At 36.4% G+C, this 20,195-nt stretch overlaps 1 protein-coding gene across 8 annotated transcripts in view; it reads left to right on the plus strand.

Annotated features, from left to right (window-relative positions):
- LOC124231332 (dual specificity tyrosine-phosphorylation-regulated kinase 1A) overlaps window positions 1-20,195 on the plus strand; it is a 138,255-nt gene that overhangs the window by 44,897 nt on the left and 73,163 nt on the right. For 4 of the 8 annotated variants that reach the window (XM_046648069.1, XM_046648067.1, XM_046648070.1 and 1 more), the window contains exon 2: window positions 5,284-5,369. The exons of 1 other annotated variant lie outside the window; for it this stretch is intronic. In XM_046648069.1, the coding sequence (XP_046504025.1) occupies window positions 5,360-5,369 (10 nt within the window). In that variant the 5' untranslated portion in view covers window positions 5,284-5,359. Of the gene's footprint in view, window positions 1-5,283; window positions 5,370-6,747; window positions 6,841-8,087; window positions 8,207-20,195 lie in introns of those variants that run through there. 3 more of the 8 variants (XM_046648071.1, XM_046648076.1, XM_046648073.1) reach the window with 2 other exon arrangements.

The following is a 20,195-nucleotide window of genomic DNA, read 5'->3' on the forward strand; positions in this document are numbered from 1 at the left end:
TGGGCCTTTCCTTACCTGTAAAGTGAGGATAATAGTACTGCTTACCTTACTGTTTATGGGGATTAAGTGAATTAAAGGAAAATATTTATCGGTCCATTAACGATAAGACATCTCATATGCACTCCTAACTGGGAAACAGTAAGAACTGGGACATTCAAGCTCAGTTCACTGGGCTCTCAGAAATGTGGGCCTGAAACTCTGTAGAGAGAGGTGCACTAGAGTCAAGCCAGCTTTTAAAAGTCTGCTGAATTCCACATACAGCTAAAATAGTACTTAAAGTTGACTTTCAACCAACTGTCTTAGAAATGTGCCTTCTGGAACTTAAACGTCTGATTATGATAGGGATAGTTCCTACTGTCTGCTTTATATAGGAGTCACTCTCCAGTAGCAGGAGTTGGGTTCTTGAAAAGTTCTCTGGTCTGAGAATTCATGTTTGAGGAACTCAGAATACAAGAGAATACATGTAAATATGTTATATGCTCAAAGGTTGATATAAACCTGGTCGAATCGTTAGGCTTTCACACTCCAGGAAGACAAAGGATAGCAAGCCAAATAGGGTCTCCGCGGTCGTTTCTGTGTTTTGAGTGAGTGACAGGTAGCTGTACTTCACACTTACTGATCACAGCTTACCCCTAGAAACCTTTCAGTCTCTGCCCTCCAGTCTTTAAAAAGATATTTGTCATTGTATTATGCGTTGTTACAGATATATGCATGTGAGGTATTTCCTTCCTGTTTTCCTGTATTTATTGCTGGATCCAAATACTTAGTGCCTAATTTTGTCTCATTTGAGTCCAGATGTTGTCCCACAGAGGCCAAGTAACTTGGTGCTTGAGGTCGCAGAAGTTTGGGGCAGTGTTTATTTAATTCACCCAGCTCTTGGTTCTTGAACCTTCTCTCCAGTCCTTGCTCAGGGTCGTGTCTTCTCATATAATTTCATGAGAAATTGTGTCCTTTCCCCTTTAACACACATCTCAGCTACTTCCGCTTCCAGCACGCCATTGGAGTTGGACATAGAGTCCAAGACCAGGTTCATAATCCTTCATGTCCTTTTATCTTGCCCAGGACTTGAGTGCAAAAATGACTTACCTGTTATTATTGTTTACCCAGTTTGTCTCCTTTACAAATTGTTTTGGTAAAGGGAATATATAACAATCTGTTATATGCTGTAATCAAAATTTGTCTGCTAGGCCAACTTTTGGGGAGAGTTACTTTTCCATTCTCCTAAACTGAAATGCTTTTTACAACTTAATTTACTACTTAGGAGCTTTATTTCATGTTTGGGATGGTTGAGGCAGCTGAGTGAGTTCAGGGTCTAAAATCAGACTTAGAGACACCTAGATTCTTGTATCTTTGTAATTTTCTCGTAGCCATTTCAGTGATCCTCAATGAGAGGCGTTTTGGTGTGGTGGAAAATATGAACTTTAGTGTGGGACCAGAGTTCACAAGCTGTGACTTCAGACCGGGCCAGTTAACCTCTCTGACCCTTAGTTTTGCCCTGTGATGAAGTGGAGGTAACCCTGCCTGCTTTGAGTGCTTTTTGGAGATTAAATGTGTCAGCGTTGGTAGTGTCTCAGGTCAGTGGTCAGTGTGTAGTTAAGTGTTCAGCAAATGTTCTTTTCCCTGCATACTCTTAATTTTGATTTGATATAACATTCTATAGTCTTGTGCTTTTTGCCTTTGTAATTAATTTTTTTAAGACTGGCTATTTCCTAGGGGTTTTGGGGAGAGTCGTAAACGTTCCTGGCTTTTAGGATTTCACTTGACTCCTTTGGCTATTATAATTCTAGAAACTCTATTTCTAAAGTTATAGTATGCGAAAAGAAAACATTTTCTTCTGTCACTTTATCTGTTAGTGTAAATGAGCAGAAGTTTATAAGGAAAGCTAGTCATAGTGTATAATTTTTAGATAATCACATTGTAATTTTAATCCATGGAATCAAATTTATCACCCAAGTTTTCCTTGATTTCACTTACTATCTAACTTGTCCTTTTAAATCCCATTGTGTGTTATATTTTATTTTTTAATATGGGTTAAAAATTTTTAATCGTTAAACAAACGCACAAGAATATATATAACTTGTAAAATTAAAAGATAATAAACAACTGTGTACTTCCATCCAGTTTAAGAAATAAAACAGTGCCTACCAGTACTTCTCAACCTGGTATCATGCTGATGCTTTCCCCCTGCTGCTTGTAATAGTTTCCTACTACTTTAGTTTGAAACTAGATAGAACTTTTAGTTTTGTGTCATTACAAGACGTTGTGACATTAGAGAAAAGCATTGTATCTGCCCTGTAGTTCATTAACTCCTGAGTTTATCTAGATTTGCCATATCATGCAAGTGCATTCATTTCAATTACACTTTTGCCACTTTTGGTCTTTTTGGATTATTATTAATTTTATAAGTCTCTGTATATCAGCGCTTTTAAATAGATGTCTTGATATTCTCTCCTCCTCCCCTAGCCCCTCAGGACAGACAGACAGACACCAAGAGACTGAGTCTGATGCCTGCTTACCTGAGCATAGCATGTGCTTAATTCAGACAGCCTGTTAAAATCCTGCTATCCGTGAAGATGTGCTCTATGCTATTACTTTATGCACTGATTTTCAGAGAACTAAAAAGTGGTTTGTAAGTTTACCTTCAAAAACCACTTAAGCTCAGATTGTTCATAGACCATTGTATTGCTTTTGGCAAAATGTCAGCTAAAACAGACTGTAAAAGATTTTGAGGGTTATGGGAGGTTCCTGTGGTAAGGATAGTAGACGCTTTTCATTAGCATCTAATTTTGCTCTCTAATTTGTGATGACTTCATTTGTAGGGGAAAAGATGAAAAGTACACTGAAAGTTTTACTCAGAAAAGTTTAAAATATGACTGTCTGGGTTTTTAAGCGTCTTTAGAAAGAAAATTGTGTCTATAGTTTGCAAAGTACATTTGGTGTTTTATCTACTTATTGTGGTAAAACCCTCAGCGAATAGAAGCTTTTTGTTTTCTTTTGAAAAGCGACCAACCTGAAGGATGTATGAAATAATCACTAGAATCTTTATTTAAAGCAATCCAAGGTCAAGACTTAAGGAGTTTATCATTGCTTAGTATGTGAAGGTTTGGTTGCTGCCTGTATCCCCAGCAAATTTTGTGACTCAGACGCTGTACCCTTTGCCAAAGGCTGCTTTTCAGATGAGTAGTGATTATGGACGACTTTTCTAAAAGATGTCAGTTTTCAGGCCAATTTTGATGATCCGTATAGTCAGATGCCTTATCCATTGTGCTGCTGGCCCACCCATATTTCTTATCTTTAGATATTTAAAACAGCAATAAAGTAATCTAATTTCTAACAACTTTTAATAGAAAGAATAGTAGTGTGTTACTTGATTCTGCTTTCTTCTTATAAAGTGTTTTTGTATCAGTAATACCTTCTTTTCCTATTGAAATCATTGAAGTTGACAGGTGTAGGTAGTGTTGTAACATTTTATAGGTGAAGAATGTAATGTTGAGAGCCTAAAGAATTTGATAATATGTAGTTCATAACTAGAGGGTTAATTCACATTCTCTTTCCCTATGGTCCCTACTAGAATTGTAAAGACAATTATGAGGGGAAAATTGTTAGAAAACTATGTCTTTGAAATAAAGATCTTTAATCTTGATGTTTCAAATACTATTTTGCAAATACAGCTTTTAATACAGTACTTTAATGTTCGTCCATTGATCTATTCATATACCCCCCAAATTGGGTACCACTTGGTCCCATGTTAGGGTTTTACTTGATAATGTAGCAGCATCTAAACTGAAAGAGGTTCTTCAGGAATGGAATCTGGAATATAGGTAATGATTTTAGACCCAGGCAATTCCTAATTTACAAATAATTCCTACATTTAAACACCCGTCCCTGAGCTCCTGCTCCAGCTGCTTCTCTTCCAGCTGCTGCTATTTAGAGCACGGACTTCAAGCTCTTAAAGAACCCAGGAGTTCAGAAGTAGAAGGAGAAATAAGTGAAAAGCAGAATATTTTTGGGCAATAAGTATAGACGTAAATCTATATTATGACCCACTTGCCTAAAAGTGTTTTCTTCAAACTGCCTTAGTTGTTTCTTACTTTCTTTTGTAATACTATTAGAATCCTACCAATTAGGGGTTGGTTTGGGCTAACTAGCATCCTTGTTGAAAATTGCAAATATTAAAAGTTAATTATTTCAGCTCACTTCATTTTTTCCTATCACATCCCTGAATTGAACTACGCTGAGGCAATAGGAGCTTTGGATGATAACTTAGGAACATACTTTTGGGAAAGGATGATGATTATTAAGCAGGGTGATCGAGATGCCATAATGTAACATTTAGGGAATGACAGGCATCAGTTGAGAGAGTGCTAATAAAGGAAAACAATCTATTTTAGAATTTGTCCAGATAAAGAGAGGATCTAGAATTGGTTCACTCTCTGTATGTCTTCTGCAGGCTCCCCAGTATCTATGACCAGTAATATCTTTTGGGATCAATAGTTTCTTTTGGCTAGCCTGGGAACGTGGCCAACATAAGCAACATTGTTTGATTAGGAATACTTATTGAATTCCACAGTATCAATTTAAAACATAAAGTTTTAGACTGAAACTCATTTCTAAGTTAGGTTTTAGCCTGGGCTTGTCTGTCTCTTCTGCTGTTACCGTGTGCTCTTCGTTGCCGACAACAACTGAGATTGCTTTTGCTTTCCTGTCAGACATTATAGAATTTGCAAGTCAGTCATGAAATGCGAATGGAAGCAATAAGTAGGAAGTATAGTGAAAGAATTACAATAAAGTAAGAGAAGCCACTTGGAAAGCAAAAGAGGGCTTAAGGGAGCGGTCCTAATTTACAAATAACAGCCGTAGATTGACATGTTATCTTTCCTATATAGTAATTTTCGTTGCTTCTGATAGAAAGCCCCGATGAAAAGTGAATTCCCCTTCATACTGATTTGTGAGTTGATGGAGCTTACTAAATGTAGATCCCCCCAAATTACGTAGAATAGTGGAATATTGACTCTTTTCATATCTAGAAATGCGTTCAGTTTTCATCGATGATAGGCAGATTTTAAAACTGTTTTTCTCTCTGATAATTGAATACTTTGTATTTTATATGTAATTGATTTTCATTAATGAAAATTATTTTCTAGTCAACTTAAATGTTAGTAAATGAATTTGTTAGTAATATTATCTCTGTTTTGGGGATTGTAGTTACATTAGATGTTCCTCAATTAGGGGTAATTGTCTTGCATCCTTATCTCTTATCATAATCTGTTTTTCTTCACACAGTGTTATAGTTTTGCTGCTGGACTCTTCCCTCCCTTCCCCCACCCCATCAGGATGATATGAGACTTGAAAGAAGACGATGCATACAGGTGACTCAAGTTTTGAAATACAGTAAAACTATGGCTGTCTGAGAGAATGTGGGAACTGGTGGTATATTTTGAATGGGGGAGCTTTCTGATAAACAGCTTTAGTGGGGAGAATTATTTAGATCAATAAATGCAAAGATAGTAGGGGTATTTATTAAACTTTGAGAATCAGTTTGATAATCAGTGTCTTATAGTGGTAGTAAATACAAATATAGCATAGTAGTTGCTAGTACTTGGCCTTTATAGAAGTGAATGGTTGGCTAATACTTTGGTGAGAATTGAAGTATTTCTGTTAAAAATAAATAAAATACTCACCTTTATGGTTGAATGCATGTTTCCCTCAGATCCCTATTAGAATAGAGCAAATCTTTTAAAGGCGTAGAGAGTAGATGTTAGTGGTATATCTTAAGTAAGACTGACAGTTAAGGATGTTATACCCATATGTATGATTCCTTAAAAAAAATATGGTCTGGGATTTTACTTTTTCTTTCCTTGTTCCTTCCCTGTTTCCATCCCTTCCTTCATCCCTCTTTCTCTCTTTTCTTTTTCCTCCCTTCTTCCTTTTCGTCCTTTTGTCATTTATATAGTAAAACATTATGAAGGCATTTTTGAAAGAATATTTTTGATTGCTTTGTAATTAATTGAGGTGATCTTATTCATACATGGAAAAATGGGGACTGCTCCATTTATGGCTGTGTTCAAACTCTTGAAAATATAGTGTAGCTAATGGGTAAAGTGTTAGCTTTTAAACTTGTATGTTCTTAAATCAGGTCAGTTGTGAGCATTTTGTTGAACCAAGTGGCTTATATTGGTAGACCTTATCAGAGATAATCTTACTTGATTATATTTATAAACTGTTTGGAAATGCGGTAGAAGTAACTACGTAAATCTTGAATAGATATTTAATTATATTACTGGTGTAGCTATTAAAGTTTTTGTGATTGGTTTTTGTTTTTGGTGATCTTTGTTTTCTAAAAGGAAAAAATTACCGTTTTTTGACTTTAGAGTGGGATTTCAAAAAATGTCTCAGCTGTACCATTTTGCGTGAAGAAATGTGCTTGAATATATTTGTAAATTATAGATCAAATATTTTACATTCATGAGGGACTCAAAGAATCTGATGGTAATTCTTTTTGAAGTAAAAGATGATTGAGTAATCACCTCTGTAACCCATCTCTCAGGTGTGCACATCTATATTTGCTGGTACAAATTAGAGGTACACTATGTACACATTCTGGCTGAGAGGCTGATAAAATCAACATGATCCTGAGGCTGAAGAATCACCATCATAGAGAAATAACTAGGAATACTTACAGAAAAAAATTTAGAATTTTATGAACATTTTGTTGTCACATTTTATAAGTTTGACCTTTTGGTGCAGGAACAGTTTCTCAGCACTGTCAGCTCCCGGATTGCTCCTTGGGCACTATACTGCACATTGGCTATACCAAGTAGATGCTCACTTTCAACTGAGGTCAGTAGAGGAACAAAGTGTTTTTGGGGTATCTCATAGATTTATCCATGAATATGAATGATTTTGGAAATTTTCCCTTATGAAATTTTGAAGTGGCAAAGTTGCTATTTTATTTCTAGTTTATCTTCACAAGATATGAAGAATTTCCAGAAAGCTCATTTTTTTTAAAGGCTTATGGATGAAATGAAATATCTAAAGAGTAAATACAGTTTATAAAGGTTATCTAGTTAATTCTGTGAATGCTAGAACACAGAAATTCTGCGCAGGTTATATTTATGATGTAATCGAGTCTCCCTTACTTGGCTGTGTATTCTTTAAAAGTTATCAACATTTATTGGCTTACAAAGGAAAACCCGAGAAGGAAGATCTGGTTTTCTCTAATATATGTAGCTGTTGGTATGTTTCCCTTTTAACAATTTAAAAGTTAATAATTGTTTTTGAATATAAAATTAACAGCTTTCCTAGTCGTCATTAATGCTGCAGTTTGCTCTTGTATTACTGTGCACACATTTATTATACTTCACTGACAGAATTAACACATAAAAGCTCATGAGGAGTTTTCCATGAAAGGTTTTTCTAGAATGCTTACGCATACTTGAAAGTGAATGTTCTGTTTTCCCCAGACATTCCTGGTACTGACTTCTGTTGGTTAGATGCGATGATACCTCAATCTTAATACCATCTCATAGAAAGGACGTTGAAGTAGGCATTGACTGATTGATCCTTCGAAAGCTAAAGCTTAGTAATAGATTTTTGCTGAACACTAAACCAAAGTCACACTTCAATGTTCCTCTAGTTCATGTGTGTGTAGATGTTCCTGTACTTGTTTAATTTGAGGGTCTTTTTGCATGTTTTAAAATATAATTTAAATATAAATGAGGTGGAATTGGATTATGTTTTAATTTTTGAAAGAAAAATCATTTGTGACCAAACATTTATTTGGCTCACATTTGCTTTGCACTGGGAACTGTGGTAGGTACTCTACACACAGGATCCTGTGCTTAGGAGTCGGGGAACACATTTCAGTTGAAGGAGGAGCAGATACGTAAACAAATGATGCAGTGGATGTTTGTGATCAATTTTTAAGACTTATTTGTTGAATTCAAGGCATCGAGAGCAAAAGCAGAAAGCTCTCTCTGGTTAGCAGTTTCACCTGACACCCCTGTGCTGATGATGTCAAAATCTACATTTGTGTCCCACTCTTCTCTCCTGAGCTGCAGACTCATGTAACTGCCTACTGGATGTCTGTCCTGCACATCCCCTCCTTTGCCATTTGTTCCCCGTAGTGATGAGTGACACCATTCTACCCAAGCACACTGTCATCCTGGGAACTTAGGAGCCACTCTTTACCCCTTTGAATTAAGAGGTAACCAAATTGAGTTTATTTAGGATGTAGAATCACTTACTTATGAATTAAATTTGGAAAATGCACTACCTCAGACATTACTGTGCATGTTAACATAAAGGCTCTTGGATTTTTTCAATTTATTTGATAAAAAGACCTCTCCTCCCTTTTATTTTTTATTTATACCTATTAACGTCCAGGGGAATGTTATGGGAAAAGCTGTAGGATATAGCAGTTGATACCATTCTTTATTTTGTCGACATGGGCTTTTTTAACAACTAAAATTGTTTTTTAACAATAGTGATAGGCTAGTCACTTTAAAACTTGAAATAGGGGCCAGCCTGGTGGCGCAGCGGTTAAGTTCACACGTTCTGCTTCTTGGTGGCCTGGGGTTCGCTGGTTGGGATCCCGGGTGCAGACATGGCACCACTTGGCAAAAGCCATGCTGTGGCAGGCATCCCACGTATAAAGTAGAGGAAGATGGGCATGGATGTTAGCTCAGGGCCAGTCTTCCTCAGCAAAAAGAGGAGGATTGGCAGTGGTTAGCTCAGCACTAATCTTCCTCAAAAAAAAATAAAACTTGAAATAGTTCTAGAACATACAGAACTATAACTCTTTGAGGATGAATAACCTAGGAAATTTAAATTGTGCTTATTTGTTCGTATTTGTCATATTTCTTAAATATATGCATTTAAGCACTTAAAACCATTTGATGTGGCAGAGTTTTTAATTTTAGATTCTCTAACTCACTTTAAAATGTGAATTTTGTAGGGCAAAGTTTGCCTACTTCAGAGACACAGGAGTATGGCATATTATTGCAGAACAATTAGAAATCAGATCTGTAAATTTAAAAAAACCGAACTTCTTTAATCCCATTCATATGCAGTGTGCATTGGGGGAATCAAAAGGTTTGTACATTTTAATATTTTAGTACTTACTGCTAATTTGCCTCCTTTTAAAATTGTTCTCCTCATGGTCCTGTATATCTGGTCTTTTTCTATGTGTTCTCCCTTCTTTAGCCTCGTTCATTTCTTAACCCCAAGCAGTCTGATTTTGCTTGTAATAATTCAATGAGTTTATTGGTTCTGGTGAATGCTAAATCCACTGGATTTATCTTTGCTCTCAGGCTTTTACTTTTTCTCCCTGTTTATTAAGTGATACACAATCACTGAAAAAATTTGGAAATTTATAAGAATATAGACAAGTAGAAGGAAAGCCTAGCCAAAGTTCTACTGTCCACTGTACTATGGCACATTCTCTTCTGGTTTTTTGTTTTTAGTGCTGTTTTTGATTAATTGAGATCATCTTGAATATTATTCAAGTTGGTGTGCTCGAGTAGAATCTGTTTTATATTGTTTGTATCTTCTCTCTCTTTTTTTCCTCCCCAAAGCCCCCTAGTACATAACTGTATATCCTAGTCTGGGGTCCTTGTAGTTCTTCTGTGTGGGATGCCTCCTCACTGTGGCTTGATGAGTGATGCTAGGTCCGCACCCGGGATCCGAACCAGCAAACCCCAGGCCACCTAAGCGGAGAGCGCAAACTTAACCACTTGGCCACAGGGCCGGCCCCATACCTTCTCTTTTATTGCCTAGCATTATATCATAAACATTTCCCTGTATCATCGAAAACTAACTGTAGTGATCTCCTGTCGCTTTGAACTTGCAACAAATCCAGAGCATTCAAAATTATAAGTGTTTTTGAGGTGAATTACTTTAGAAATTTATTTTAAAGCATGCTGATTTGTGACTGTTTCATTGTATGATCATTTCTTAGTTAAGTTCAATATCTCTTATTAGACATTAAGTTTTTTGGGTTTTTTTTGCTTTTCCTTTTCATTTTTTTAAGTACTAACATCTGTGCATAAAAGTTTGGTTGTATGTTAAATTATTCTCTTATAATTGATTCCTAGGAGTGTTAAATATTGGGTCATAGGGTTTGAAATATTTTAAGGCCCTTAATACAGCTTTTCAGAAAGCCATTTGGGAACGTGTACCAATTTATACTCTCTAGCATTACATCATGTGTATCTTTCAAGTATACGTCTGTGAGCATTGAGTATTGTAGTTAAAAATAAATCTCTAATTCAACTGCAAAAAGAAGACTCCTCTGCTTTAGGGTATGTAAAAGTGATAGTGTCTCCTCAGTGGAGGAAAAAGTTCAACTGCTTCAGAAATGCATAGAGTAAGTGACAAACCTGGTAGTTTTGTAGATATTCTCACAGGATTCTTTCTTCCTAGTAAATGGTTTTTATTTAATGCTTTTATGGCATTTGCACATGTTTGCTTACCGTTTTTTTGTCCTAGCTAGTCTCATCCTCAAGATGAGAGGGCTATGGCTTATCCTCATTGTATGCCCTGTGTCTGTCTAGCAGGGATCCTGGGACGTAGAGAGTGCTCAATAAATACTTGGAAAAAGAACAGTTTTTACCATCCTACTAACGCTTAAAAATATCTTTTTTTTTTTTTTTTTTTTTTGAGGACGATTAGCCCTGAGCTAACTACTGCCAGTCCTCCTCTTTTGGCTGAGGAAGTCTGGCCCTGGGTTAACATGCGTACCCATCTTCCTCTACTTTATCTATGGGACACCTACCACAGCATGGCTTTTGCCAAGTGGTGCCATGTCCGCACCTGGGATCTGAACTGGCGAACCCCAGGCCACCGAGATGTGGAACGTGTGAACTTAACTGCTGTGCCACTGGGCCAGCCCCGCTTAAAAATATCTTAATCTGAATAACTGCTTTAGTAAATTTCTTCAGGTGGTTTTAAGAATTCCTCATTTTCCATTTCCTTTTCCTTTTATGTTTCATATTTTTTATTTAAATCTAATTTCTAAGAGGAAGAAGTTGATGATTATGTGATGTATGGATCACATAAGAGAACGTATGGGATTTATAGAAAGGTGATGGGAAACCTGATGTTAGCCACTTTGTAAAGTTGAATTTCTTAGACCTTAGTCCCTTTATTCAAGACCCAGGTGAAAGCAAATAGATTCATATTCATTACTTTAGATTTTAGTGATATTTACTCAATGTACCTCTAAAAGAATGATTGACATTTTTCAATCTTTCAAGAATGGGAAGATGACAGCAGGACATAGATTTTTTGAATCTCCATAGTTTTCCCTAAAAATGGATGGCGTAACCAGGACAACAAAACCAAAACCTCACGGACACCTTCTACAAGGCTAGGTGAACAGTATCCCCACCTACCCAGTAGAAGCGGGTGAGGACAGATCTCCAGTGACTACAAGACCTCCGTGGTGTCAACATTTGTACAGAATGATGCAGAAGGAAGCAGCAGGGTGTCTGATGGACCCGAGAACAGGAGGACCCCGAGCTAGCCCGCACATTGCCTGTGAAGTGTGGCAAGCAGATGTGAGGAGAGCAGCTGCAATGGAGAGATGTTTCTGAGGTCTCAGGATACAGGGGACTCAAAGTGAGTTCTCTGGGGTTAGAGCCATCTGATCCCTGTGAATTTTGAAAACTTAGCAGTTGAAGCTCCCTTCCTGGTTAAAGCCCCACATTCAGGAGACACTTCTGGGAAAAGAATCAAGCAGGATGGAGACAATGGGGGCAAAGGAAAATTGTCTTATTCATGAGCCTGAATTTCACTATCCTTCATGAAAACAGAAGAGGTCCCTTGCTGAAGCTGGAAAAGCTACTCTAGTTTCCTAAAAGTTTTGTTTTATGTGAAAACGGTCACCAAAGATCACGGTCAAATTCCCCACAGAATTTTTGTAAGAGAAAAGGAATAAGGAGTGGAATAATATTCCTGCGGACAGCGAAAGCATGCCAGAAAGAAATGTCCATGAAACAAATGAAAACTATAACTTGCTGTTTGAAAACAAACCCAAGGAAATTTAGAAAATGATGCAAGGATGAAAGACCAACATAAATCCGAATAGGGAGATCTTAGAAATGTGGTGATAACTCAGGAAAGAGAAATAAAAGGAAAAATGATTTTAAAAATGAGGCCTAAACTAGAAGGAACACAGGGTGACAAAACACAACAGAAGATTTCTTCAGAGAAACAAAAGATGAATGGGAGAAAAAAAGTTTAAACAAAAGAATTGAAAAATAAAGAAGCATTCTAGAGAAAGTGACAGTTACTAAAGACGGGCAAAGAAATTTTAACATACAAGTAATAAGGGTTTCTGAAGAAAACCAAAGCAATGAAACTTAATAAATACTAATAATTATAACTTAAGTAGGTTTCCTGAAATAAAAAAAAAAGATTTGCCACTACATTTGGAAAGGGCACGTTGTTTACTTGGATAAATTGATCCAGAAATGAGCAGCATGTAGACATACTCTTTAAAATTTACTGGACTTTCAAGAAAAGAAAATTCTTGGGGTATCTCAACAAAGACCCCAAGTCATTATTCAGAGGAAGAATATTAGATTATCTGATTTTGATAGTACCACTTTATGCCAGAAGCAATGGAGTGACATCTGATATACTCAAGGAAAACAAATGAGAGCCAAGAGTTTTATATCTAGCTCAGTTGACTAAAGTATAAAGACAGCAGACAAAATGTTACTCAGCATGAGAATGAATTTGGGGACTGCTGTTTCTTTGAGCGCTTCTTAAGGAATCCACTAGCGAGTAAACTTTGGCAACCACAGAGACTGCAGGGACATTGATACAAGGAGAGCATTAAATAGATACTTGTGGAATTTAAACTAAATGATGGCTGAGTGAGTGTAATATGTAATGGCTATATTCTCTGCATTGAAGATAGAGGAGAAATAAAACTAGCGTAAAGTTACTCATTACCTTTTCATAGTTATTAAACGAGCAAAAGGATATTACTTCAAATCAGGTTCTTGGAGAAGAGAGAAGAGAGGGGAAAAAGTTTAGCTAAATTTCAGTGATGTTCCTGAGTAGGGGAATCAGTAGGTCGTTTTCCTTCACCCCTAGACTGATAATGAAAAGGAAGGAAAGTAGTAGGGATTTGGGGTAACCATGAGAACAAAATACGAAGCTCCAAATGTCAGTTTTTTCACATGGGGAATAAGAAGCATGATAATGGTAAAATACCTTACAGTACACGTAGTGCAGAGTGCACACGTAGCACATGTCGTGCAGATGTGCTCTATCTTTATTATTGTGATCTCCTCTCCCACCTGCTGCCGTGCTCTTTATGCGTATTTAGGGCTTGCATTTAAAACATTTTCTTTTAATTTGAGAAATTGGCGTGTCTTCTCAAATAACATGTTAACGTCTCAAATTGTATTTGTTCTGCCTGTATTATCAGAGTTACAGTCAATTCATATCATAACTCATTTACATAATTTAAAATTTGTGTTGAAGGAGTGTTTTATTTATTAGACCTTGGCAGTATGCTGATTTTTCTACTTAATTGGAGTTATTCAGAAAGGATTTGCAGGAGCAGGGTAGATAGAAGAAAAATGTGACGGGGTAAACTGTTTTTTCTGGGAACTAAGTTACCTAAAAAGTTAACCTTTTGTTTTTTCATATTGATGTGCTTGAAATGATTATATAACATCCATTTTTACATGGATATAGTAGGAAAATATTTTGTTATAGTTAGCAAATTTATTGTTGAAAGATATCTGAAATACTTAAGTTCTCTCTCTTCCCATTAAATAAAACACAACATATTTGTAATTTTTTTTCTCTCTTTGAAGGCAGGAACTTTTTCCTACCCCTCACCTTTTTAATAAGTAAAGTGTGTGTAGGTGTATAAATATTTCTTGAAATGCATTTTATGATTGATTGCGTTTTTAATGAATTTGTATAGTTGTACAAGTAGCACCACCACAAATTAGTTTATATATTTTTAATTAAAAACAAAAATTTTGTTTAGATAGAACTTCTATAAAGAAGAAAATAAAAATTACCACTAAGGCAAGCAATCAGAAAATATCCTTGTGAATTTTTAGGGTATGTATTGCCTGTTATGTGCATGTGCCTCCTCCAAACAATATTTAAGAAACAAAATTGGAGTCATATTTTACTTTTTATAGTCTTCTTTGAAAATTTAAACATTTCTCCATCATTAATATTCTTTTATAGCATAATTTTTAATGGCTAATTAGTATTCTACAAATCAGTTACTGTTTAACCTATTCCCCGTTGTTGCAGTTAATTCATAAATAATGGTTAAGTGAACGTTATTGTGGCACTCTCTGTGTTCATCTTTGATTTATTGCCTTAGGTCCAATTCCTAGAAGTTGCACTTACTGAGTTAAAGGATATGTACCTTTTTAAGACTCCTTTGTGTGTGTGAGGAAGATTGTCACTGAACTGATGTCTGTGCCAATCTTCCTCTATTTTATGTGGGATGCTGCTGTGGCGTGGTTTGATGAGTGGTGCTAGGTCTGTGCCCAGGATCCGAACCTGGGAACTCGGGGTGGCAGAAGCAGAGTGTGTGAACTTAACCACTACATCACTGGGCCGGCCCCTTTAAGACTTTTGATTCAAGTATCTTTTTAAAGTACTATTTATGCTTCTACCACCTCATATCAGAATTTTCTCGTTCTCTAGAATCCTGGGTATTTAAAAATGTTTGTCAGTTTGATAGACAAGACATAACTTAATCGTTAAATGTGTAATTGTTTGAATATTAGTGAGATTGAATGTTTTCTTATGTTTATTTATATGTTTTGTGAATTTCCTTTTAATATTCTTTGCTGATATTTCTCTTGGTTTTTCTTTTTTTAATTTATAACGCTTCCTCATTGAACCCTTACTGTATGCCAAGAACTATTCTAAATGATTTACATTTATCAAGTCATTTTCTCTTGATGATAATTCTGAGCTTTATACAAGGATTAACCCAGCCAGAGGTTAGGTAGCCTGCTCTGGGTCACATAGCTAGTAAGGGATGGAGCTAGGATGCAAACCCAGGAGCCTGGCTCCTGACTGTTAACCAGTATGTTCCTGCTTTATTACTTACTGTTAATACGTCTTCCAGTTTGTGTTTGCGTTTTAGTATTGTTCATAGTATCATACGGGAGCTTTAAGTTTTTATGTAGAGGGACTCTGTCTTACTTATTAGAGTAATGCGTGGAACATAATTGATTCTCAACTATTTGTTGAACAAATGAGAATAAACCCATTAACAGTCTGTTGATGGTGGTGACCTTTTATTTTGTGTATTATATTTCCTCTTTTAAAGGGATTCCCAAGGGCTTCATAAATAATTTACTCTTTGGTTTTGATAAAATAGAATAAGCTTGTCTGTATTAGCTTTCGTGGAAAGTCTGTGGAAGTAATTACTGCTTCAAAAAGGAACATGTGTTCTTAAACAAGCAAATAGGAGTTATGAAGAATGTGTGTTATCAACAGTGATTTGAATTGTAGATTCAAGTGAAATAAAATATTTTATTTTCCTAGAACCTAGAATTAGTCCTAGAACCAACTTTTCGTTCTAGGAATAATTTGACAGAGTTTGGTTTTTGTAGTTTTAGGAAATGGATAGATCTGGCCACTGTTTAAAAAGTGTTTTGAATAAATTTTGGTTTCCGTTAAGAAGTAAGATCCTTTAAAAGGAAAACTCAAACTAAGAAAGCTGATATTAAAAAGTTACTACTGCTTAAGGTTTGGATACTGTAGGTCAACTCCTCTGAAGGTGTAATTTAAGGTTTTGCTTCTTTCTGAGTGTTTCTCTCCCTTTTCCTTTGGTGGAAGACATCAGGCTACTTGGAAGTCCGTCTTTAGTTTAGCTGATGTCTGCATATCCTTTATGCTAGTCTTTTAAAAAAAGTATAGAGATCCATACTGTTAAGTGGATCTGTGTTAAAGATTAGATTAGAAAGAAGCACAAATAAGTTTATTTCCATTTTTACACACCATCCACAAAATATACTACATGGGATCAAGTACTCAAAAAGCAGACACTTGAAAATGAATATTTATCCTGTTAACACAGACCTAGATCTGCTTTATATAATGTTATAAAAGCTAAGAAACATTGTTGAATGCTTGCTGTTTCCATAGCCTACTGTTACAACCAGCCTTTTTCCTCCTAGTAGTAGTAGTGTTCAGGCCATGCTCAACTGACACGTCAAATTCAGATTGGTGCTTTTCTTCTGTATTAAGCATTAATCACTCAATTTACACACCTATGTTAATAAAATTAATCCATTCTGGGAGTAAAAAATGAAATGTCAGTTTCCTTTTCCTCATTCTTGTGCTTTAGTGGTAAAACACCCCCCTCTTTTTTTTTTTTTTTAAAGATTTTATTTTTTCCTTTTTCTCCCCAAAGCCCCCCGGTACATAGTTGTATATTCTTCGTTGTGGGTCATTCTAGTTGTGGCATGTGGGACGCTGCCTCAGCGTGGTTTGATGAGCAGTGCCATGTCCGTGCCCAGGATTCAAACCAACGAAACACTGGGCTGCCTGCAGTGGAGTGCGTGAACTTAAGCACTCGGCCACGGGGCCAGCCCCAGTAAAACCCCTTTTAATCTTCAGTTTTTAAATTCTTCTTTTGGTTACTTCCATCGCTTTAAATATAGTAATGTGTTATAGGTCTGTTTTATTATTTTAAAAACTGACTGTCCTCCCAGAAAGATGAAATCAGATAGCTCTCTGTGCTCCCTCTCTTCTTGCCAATTTCTGTTCCTCTTTTAGATTTTTTCTATTGATTATTATGAAAATTTTACAAAATTGATTTAAATCTCTCTTTCCTGACTCATTAGTTTTAGACAGTTTTTCTTGATTTCTAAAGATAGGAGATATCTTCTATATCTCAGGATATGAAATGAGGGCTTTAGTACCCTTTAAATTTCTTTCTACCTCACAACCTTTACTCACCAGACAATTACCTTTACATTGTATATAATTATATACCTCTTTTCTTAGCTATAATTGAATTCCATGTTTTTATCTTGAGGTTCTTTTAAAAATTGAAAACAGAAAACTATGCTGGAAAAACACAGAGTATAGTAGGAGCTATAGAGGTAGAGATGTAATGCTATGTCACTAAACTTGTTCCACTCATAGGAGAAATATTAACACTGGGATTGAGGTGTAGTGCAATGTAATGATGATTTTTAAAAATGATTTAATTGTATGATATGCATTCGACTTTCGTTAGGAATTCTTTTTTTTAAATCTCAGATGCAGAGTAATTGTTTATGACACTTGTCACCTTTGGTCTCCATGTGACCATCTTTTATAGTATTTTATTAATAAATACCTGTGAATCCCTGTTGCCCAACTCAAGAACCTGAACCTCCTCTGCCATCATCAGCTTCTCTCCCACGTGAGAGGACTGAGTGCAGATTGGTGTTTCTGGTGAAACATTGGACTGACAGGCCAGTGAGTGTGAGTTGGGGTCCCGGCAGGAAGGTTGTCATCCTTCTGTTGCCGGGTTGAGGAGGCCCCAGTGAGCAGTATGAACCTGTGCTGTTGCCTGCTTAGCCCTCCTTGGCAGGTGGCTTAGTATCCTCTCACATGGCTTTTCTTTGGCCTCAGCCTGGGGTGGGGCGGCTATTCATCTGTATTTGAGTGGCTGGGACTCAGTATGTTGACTGTGACAGATAACTTCTTAGAGTCATTGGGGAGGCTGACTATGCAGCAGATAGTCGTTTTAGTAATCAAGCCAACTTCTGCCCCTCCTTCTACTCTGGTTTCCTCTTCTACCCAGATTGGCACCTGCCACTGTTGCTATGGTTTCTGGGGCCTGCTTTCAGCTCTGTGTCTTTCTGACATTTCTTTGATTTTTGGTATGATCCCATTGACCTTTTGTCTTGAAGAAATCTGTCAGAATCTTGGCTCAGTGGTATGTCTCCATCCCATTCTTTAATTCATTAATTTTGTTTTTGTGGTTCTTTACTGCTATTTTGGTGGGTGTTCTGGAGGATATGAACAAGTATGCTTAGTCTATGTAGTGCTCTTGAGTTTCTTTTTAGAACCACGCTCCTCCCCCAACTTAGGAAACTGAGCTTCTAGCCGTGATGTTGCTTCCTTCTCTTCCTGGTAGTGTTTGAGGATGTTTTCAGGCACTACTCCAATTGTGGCTATCCTTGGTTCTCCATTTACTAGTGAGTTCTAGTAGTAGATATTAAGAACTAGATGGCCTTCCGGGTCTCAGTAAAACTTTCCTACTGCTCCCCGCCTGTGGTATACCATTCAAGTTGACCGTGTGAGATGCAGCGCTGTTGAAAGTCAACACCTGTACTTCAGTTTCTGCCTTTGTGACTTTTGTTTGAGCTCTGTTTGGAAGCACTGTTTTCCCTCTCCTTGACCTGTGCACATGTTTTGCCCATTAGCTACCTCCTCATGAACAGACACATGGCCTCTCCTTGTTACCTAGATTTCTCCTGCTTTGGAGGATGGCTGCTTATCTCTTTCAGGTGCTTCCCACCCAGTGCTCTTAAAAGTGAAATTTTCCTGTGGTTTGTTTCTTAAGTCAGACTAAATATACCCCCTAAATTTGTTAAATCTGTCCTCCTCTTTTCATTTGATGTGAGAATTGACAAGAAAATACTTAATGCAGTTTAGTGTGAAGAAGCTTAAGGAAGATGAAACTTTTTCTGTTTTATTGCCTTGATAAGCACAATACAAAGAGGGATTGTAACCCCAAAGTTATTTTGCAAGAATCTTTTTTTATTTTAGCAATATGCATTAATTATGGTAACATTTAGCTTAAGTAAAGGCTTGGTGAGTTAACTTTTATATTTCCATGATATTTGGATGAGATAGCAAGTGTGTTTAGTGTACGGCAGTAAGTATTCATAATGTTCTAGGCACCTTTTTTGTTTTGGGATGGGAAGGAGAAAAAGGATGGGACCGTTCTCCAAACATGAATTAATTGATCTACAAGAGTAAAGAATAGTAAAGATTTAAAAATTTATGTCTATAATCCAGATTTAAACAACAGTTTACCTTCTATTTTAATAACCAGGTTTTCAGGAGGAGGGGGAAAAGCATCAGGATTCCTCTTAAATTGGAGAGTACACATATCTACTGGGCTTAATCTTTTGTAACAGACGCCCAGCAAAACATATGGTGGCAGCCTCTCTTTATAGAATGAGGTATTATAAACTTGACCAAAATAGTTGCTCAGATGTTTTTGGTTATTTTCTAGATTAGATGGCTTCAAATTAATAAAGGAAAATACATTTCTATTTACTTGCCATTTTTCAAAACTATAAAGCTACGTTGTATTTTTCCCTAAAACACAAAGTTGTTGGTATGGTATGATGTGTCATTTGAGATGATCTTGGATGATTTATTATTTGGCATAATAATGGCCTGTTATGCATTGAGAGGATACAGGCTGCTTATATATCTTGAGCATCATTGACTGGAGAGAAGTTGTTACCAGTTACTTATTCTAAATATATTTCTTCTTAGAATATAGAGGAGAAAACATAATTGGACTACTGTATTTTTAAAAAAGTTAATGAATAATTATATACTTGGAAAACTTACTTCCTTTACTAGGAATACTAAAATATATATTTTATGAAGATTCTAATTTAGTGAGTTAACTATTTTTAAACATTTTAAATGTTTAATTTTTGATTCTAAAAGTAGTACTCATTGATACTTTCTAAAACTCCACCATTTAGGTTAGCTTTAAAGGGAATTGAAGATAAACCCAACAACGTTTAAATTCAGGATGTTTTATCCCAGAGCGTCTGTCACCAGGCAGATGATGTTTCCTTCTGTTTCTAGGCCCCAAAGGAAAATAAGTGCCAAGATTTTAATTTTTTTCCCTTTCAATGATGGTAAAATTTTGTGATAGCAAGATGTTTAAGAGGTAGACCAGGAAACAGGCCTTGTTTACATGGACTTGTTTACTGCTGTAGGTTGAAAGACAGGCTGGGTTTGAACCTGGAAGAGCTAACCAAAATATTAAAGATTCGTGGCCAAGAATATGAAGTAAATTGGCTTAAAAATATCCCCCCCCCCCCTTTTTTGAGGAAGATTAGCCCTGAGCTAACATCCGCTGCCAATCTTCCTCTTTTTGCTAAGGAAGATTGGCCCTGAGTTAACATATGTGCACATCTTCCTCTAGTTTATATGTGGGACGC

This window comes from Equus quagga, chromosome 21 (assembly GCF_021613505.1).
Source record: "Equus quagga isolate Etosha38 chromosome 21, UCLA_HA_Equagga_1.0, whole genome shotgun sequence".
NCBI lineage: Eukaryota > Metazoa > Chordata > Mammalia > Perissodactyla > Equidae > Equus > Equus quagga.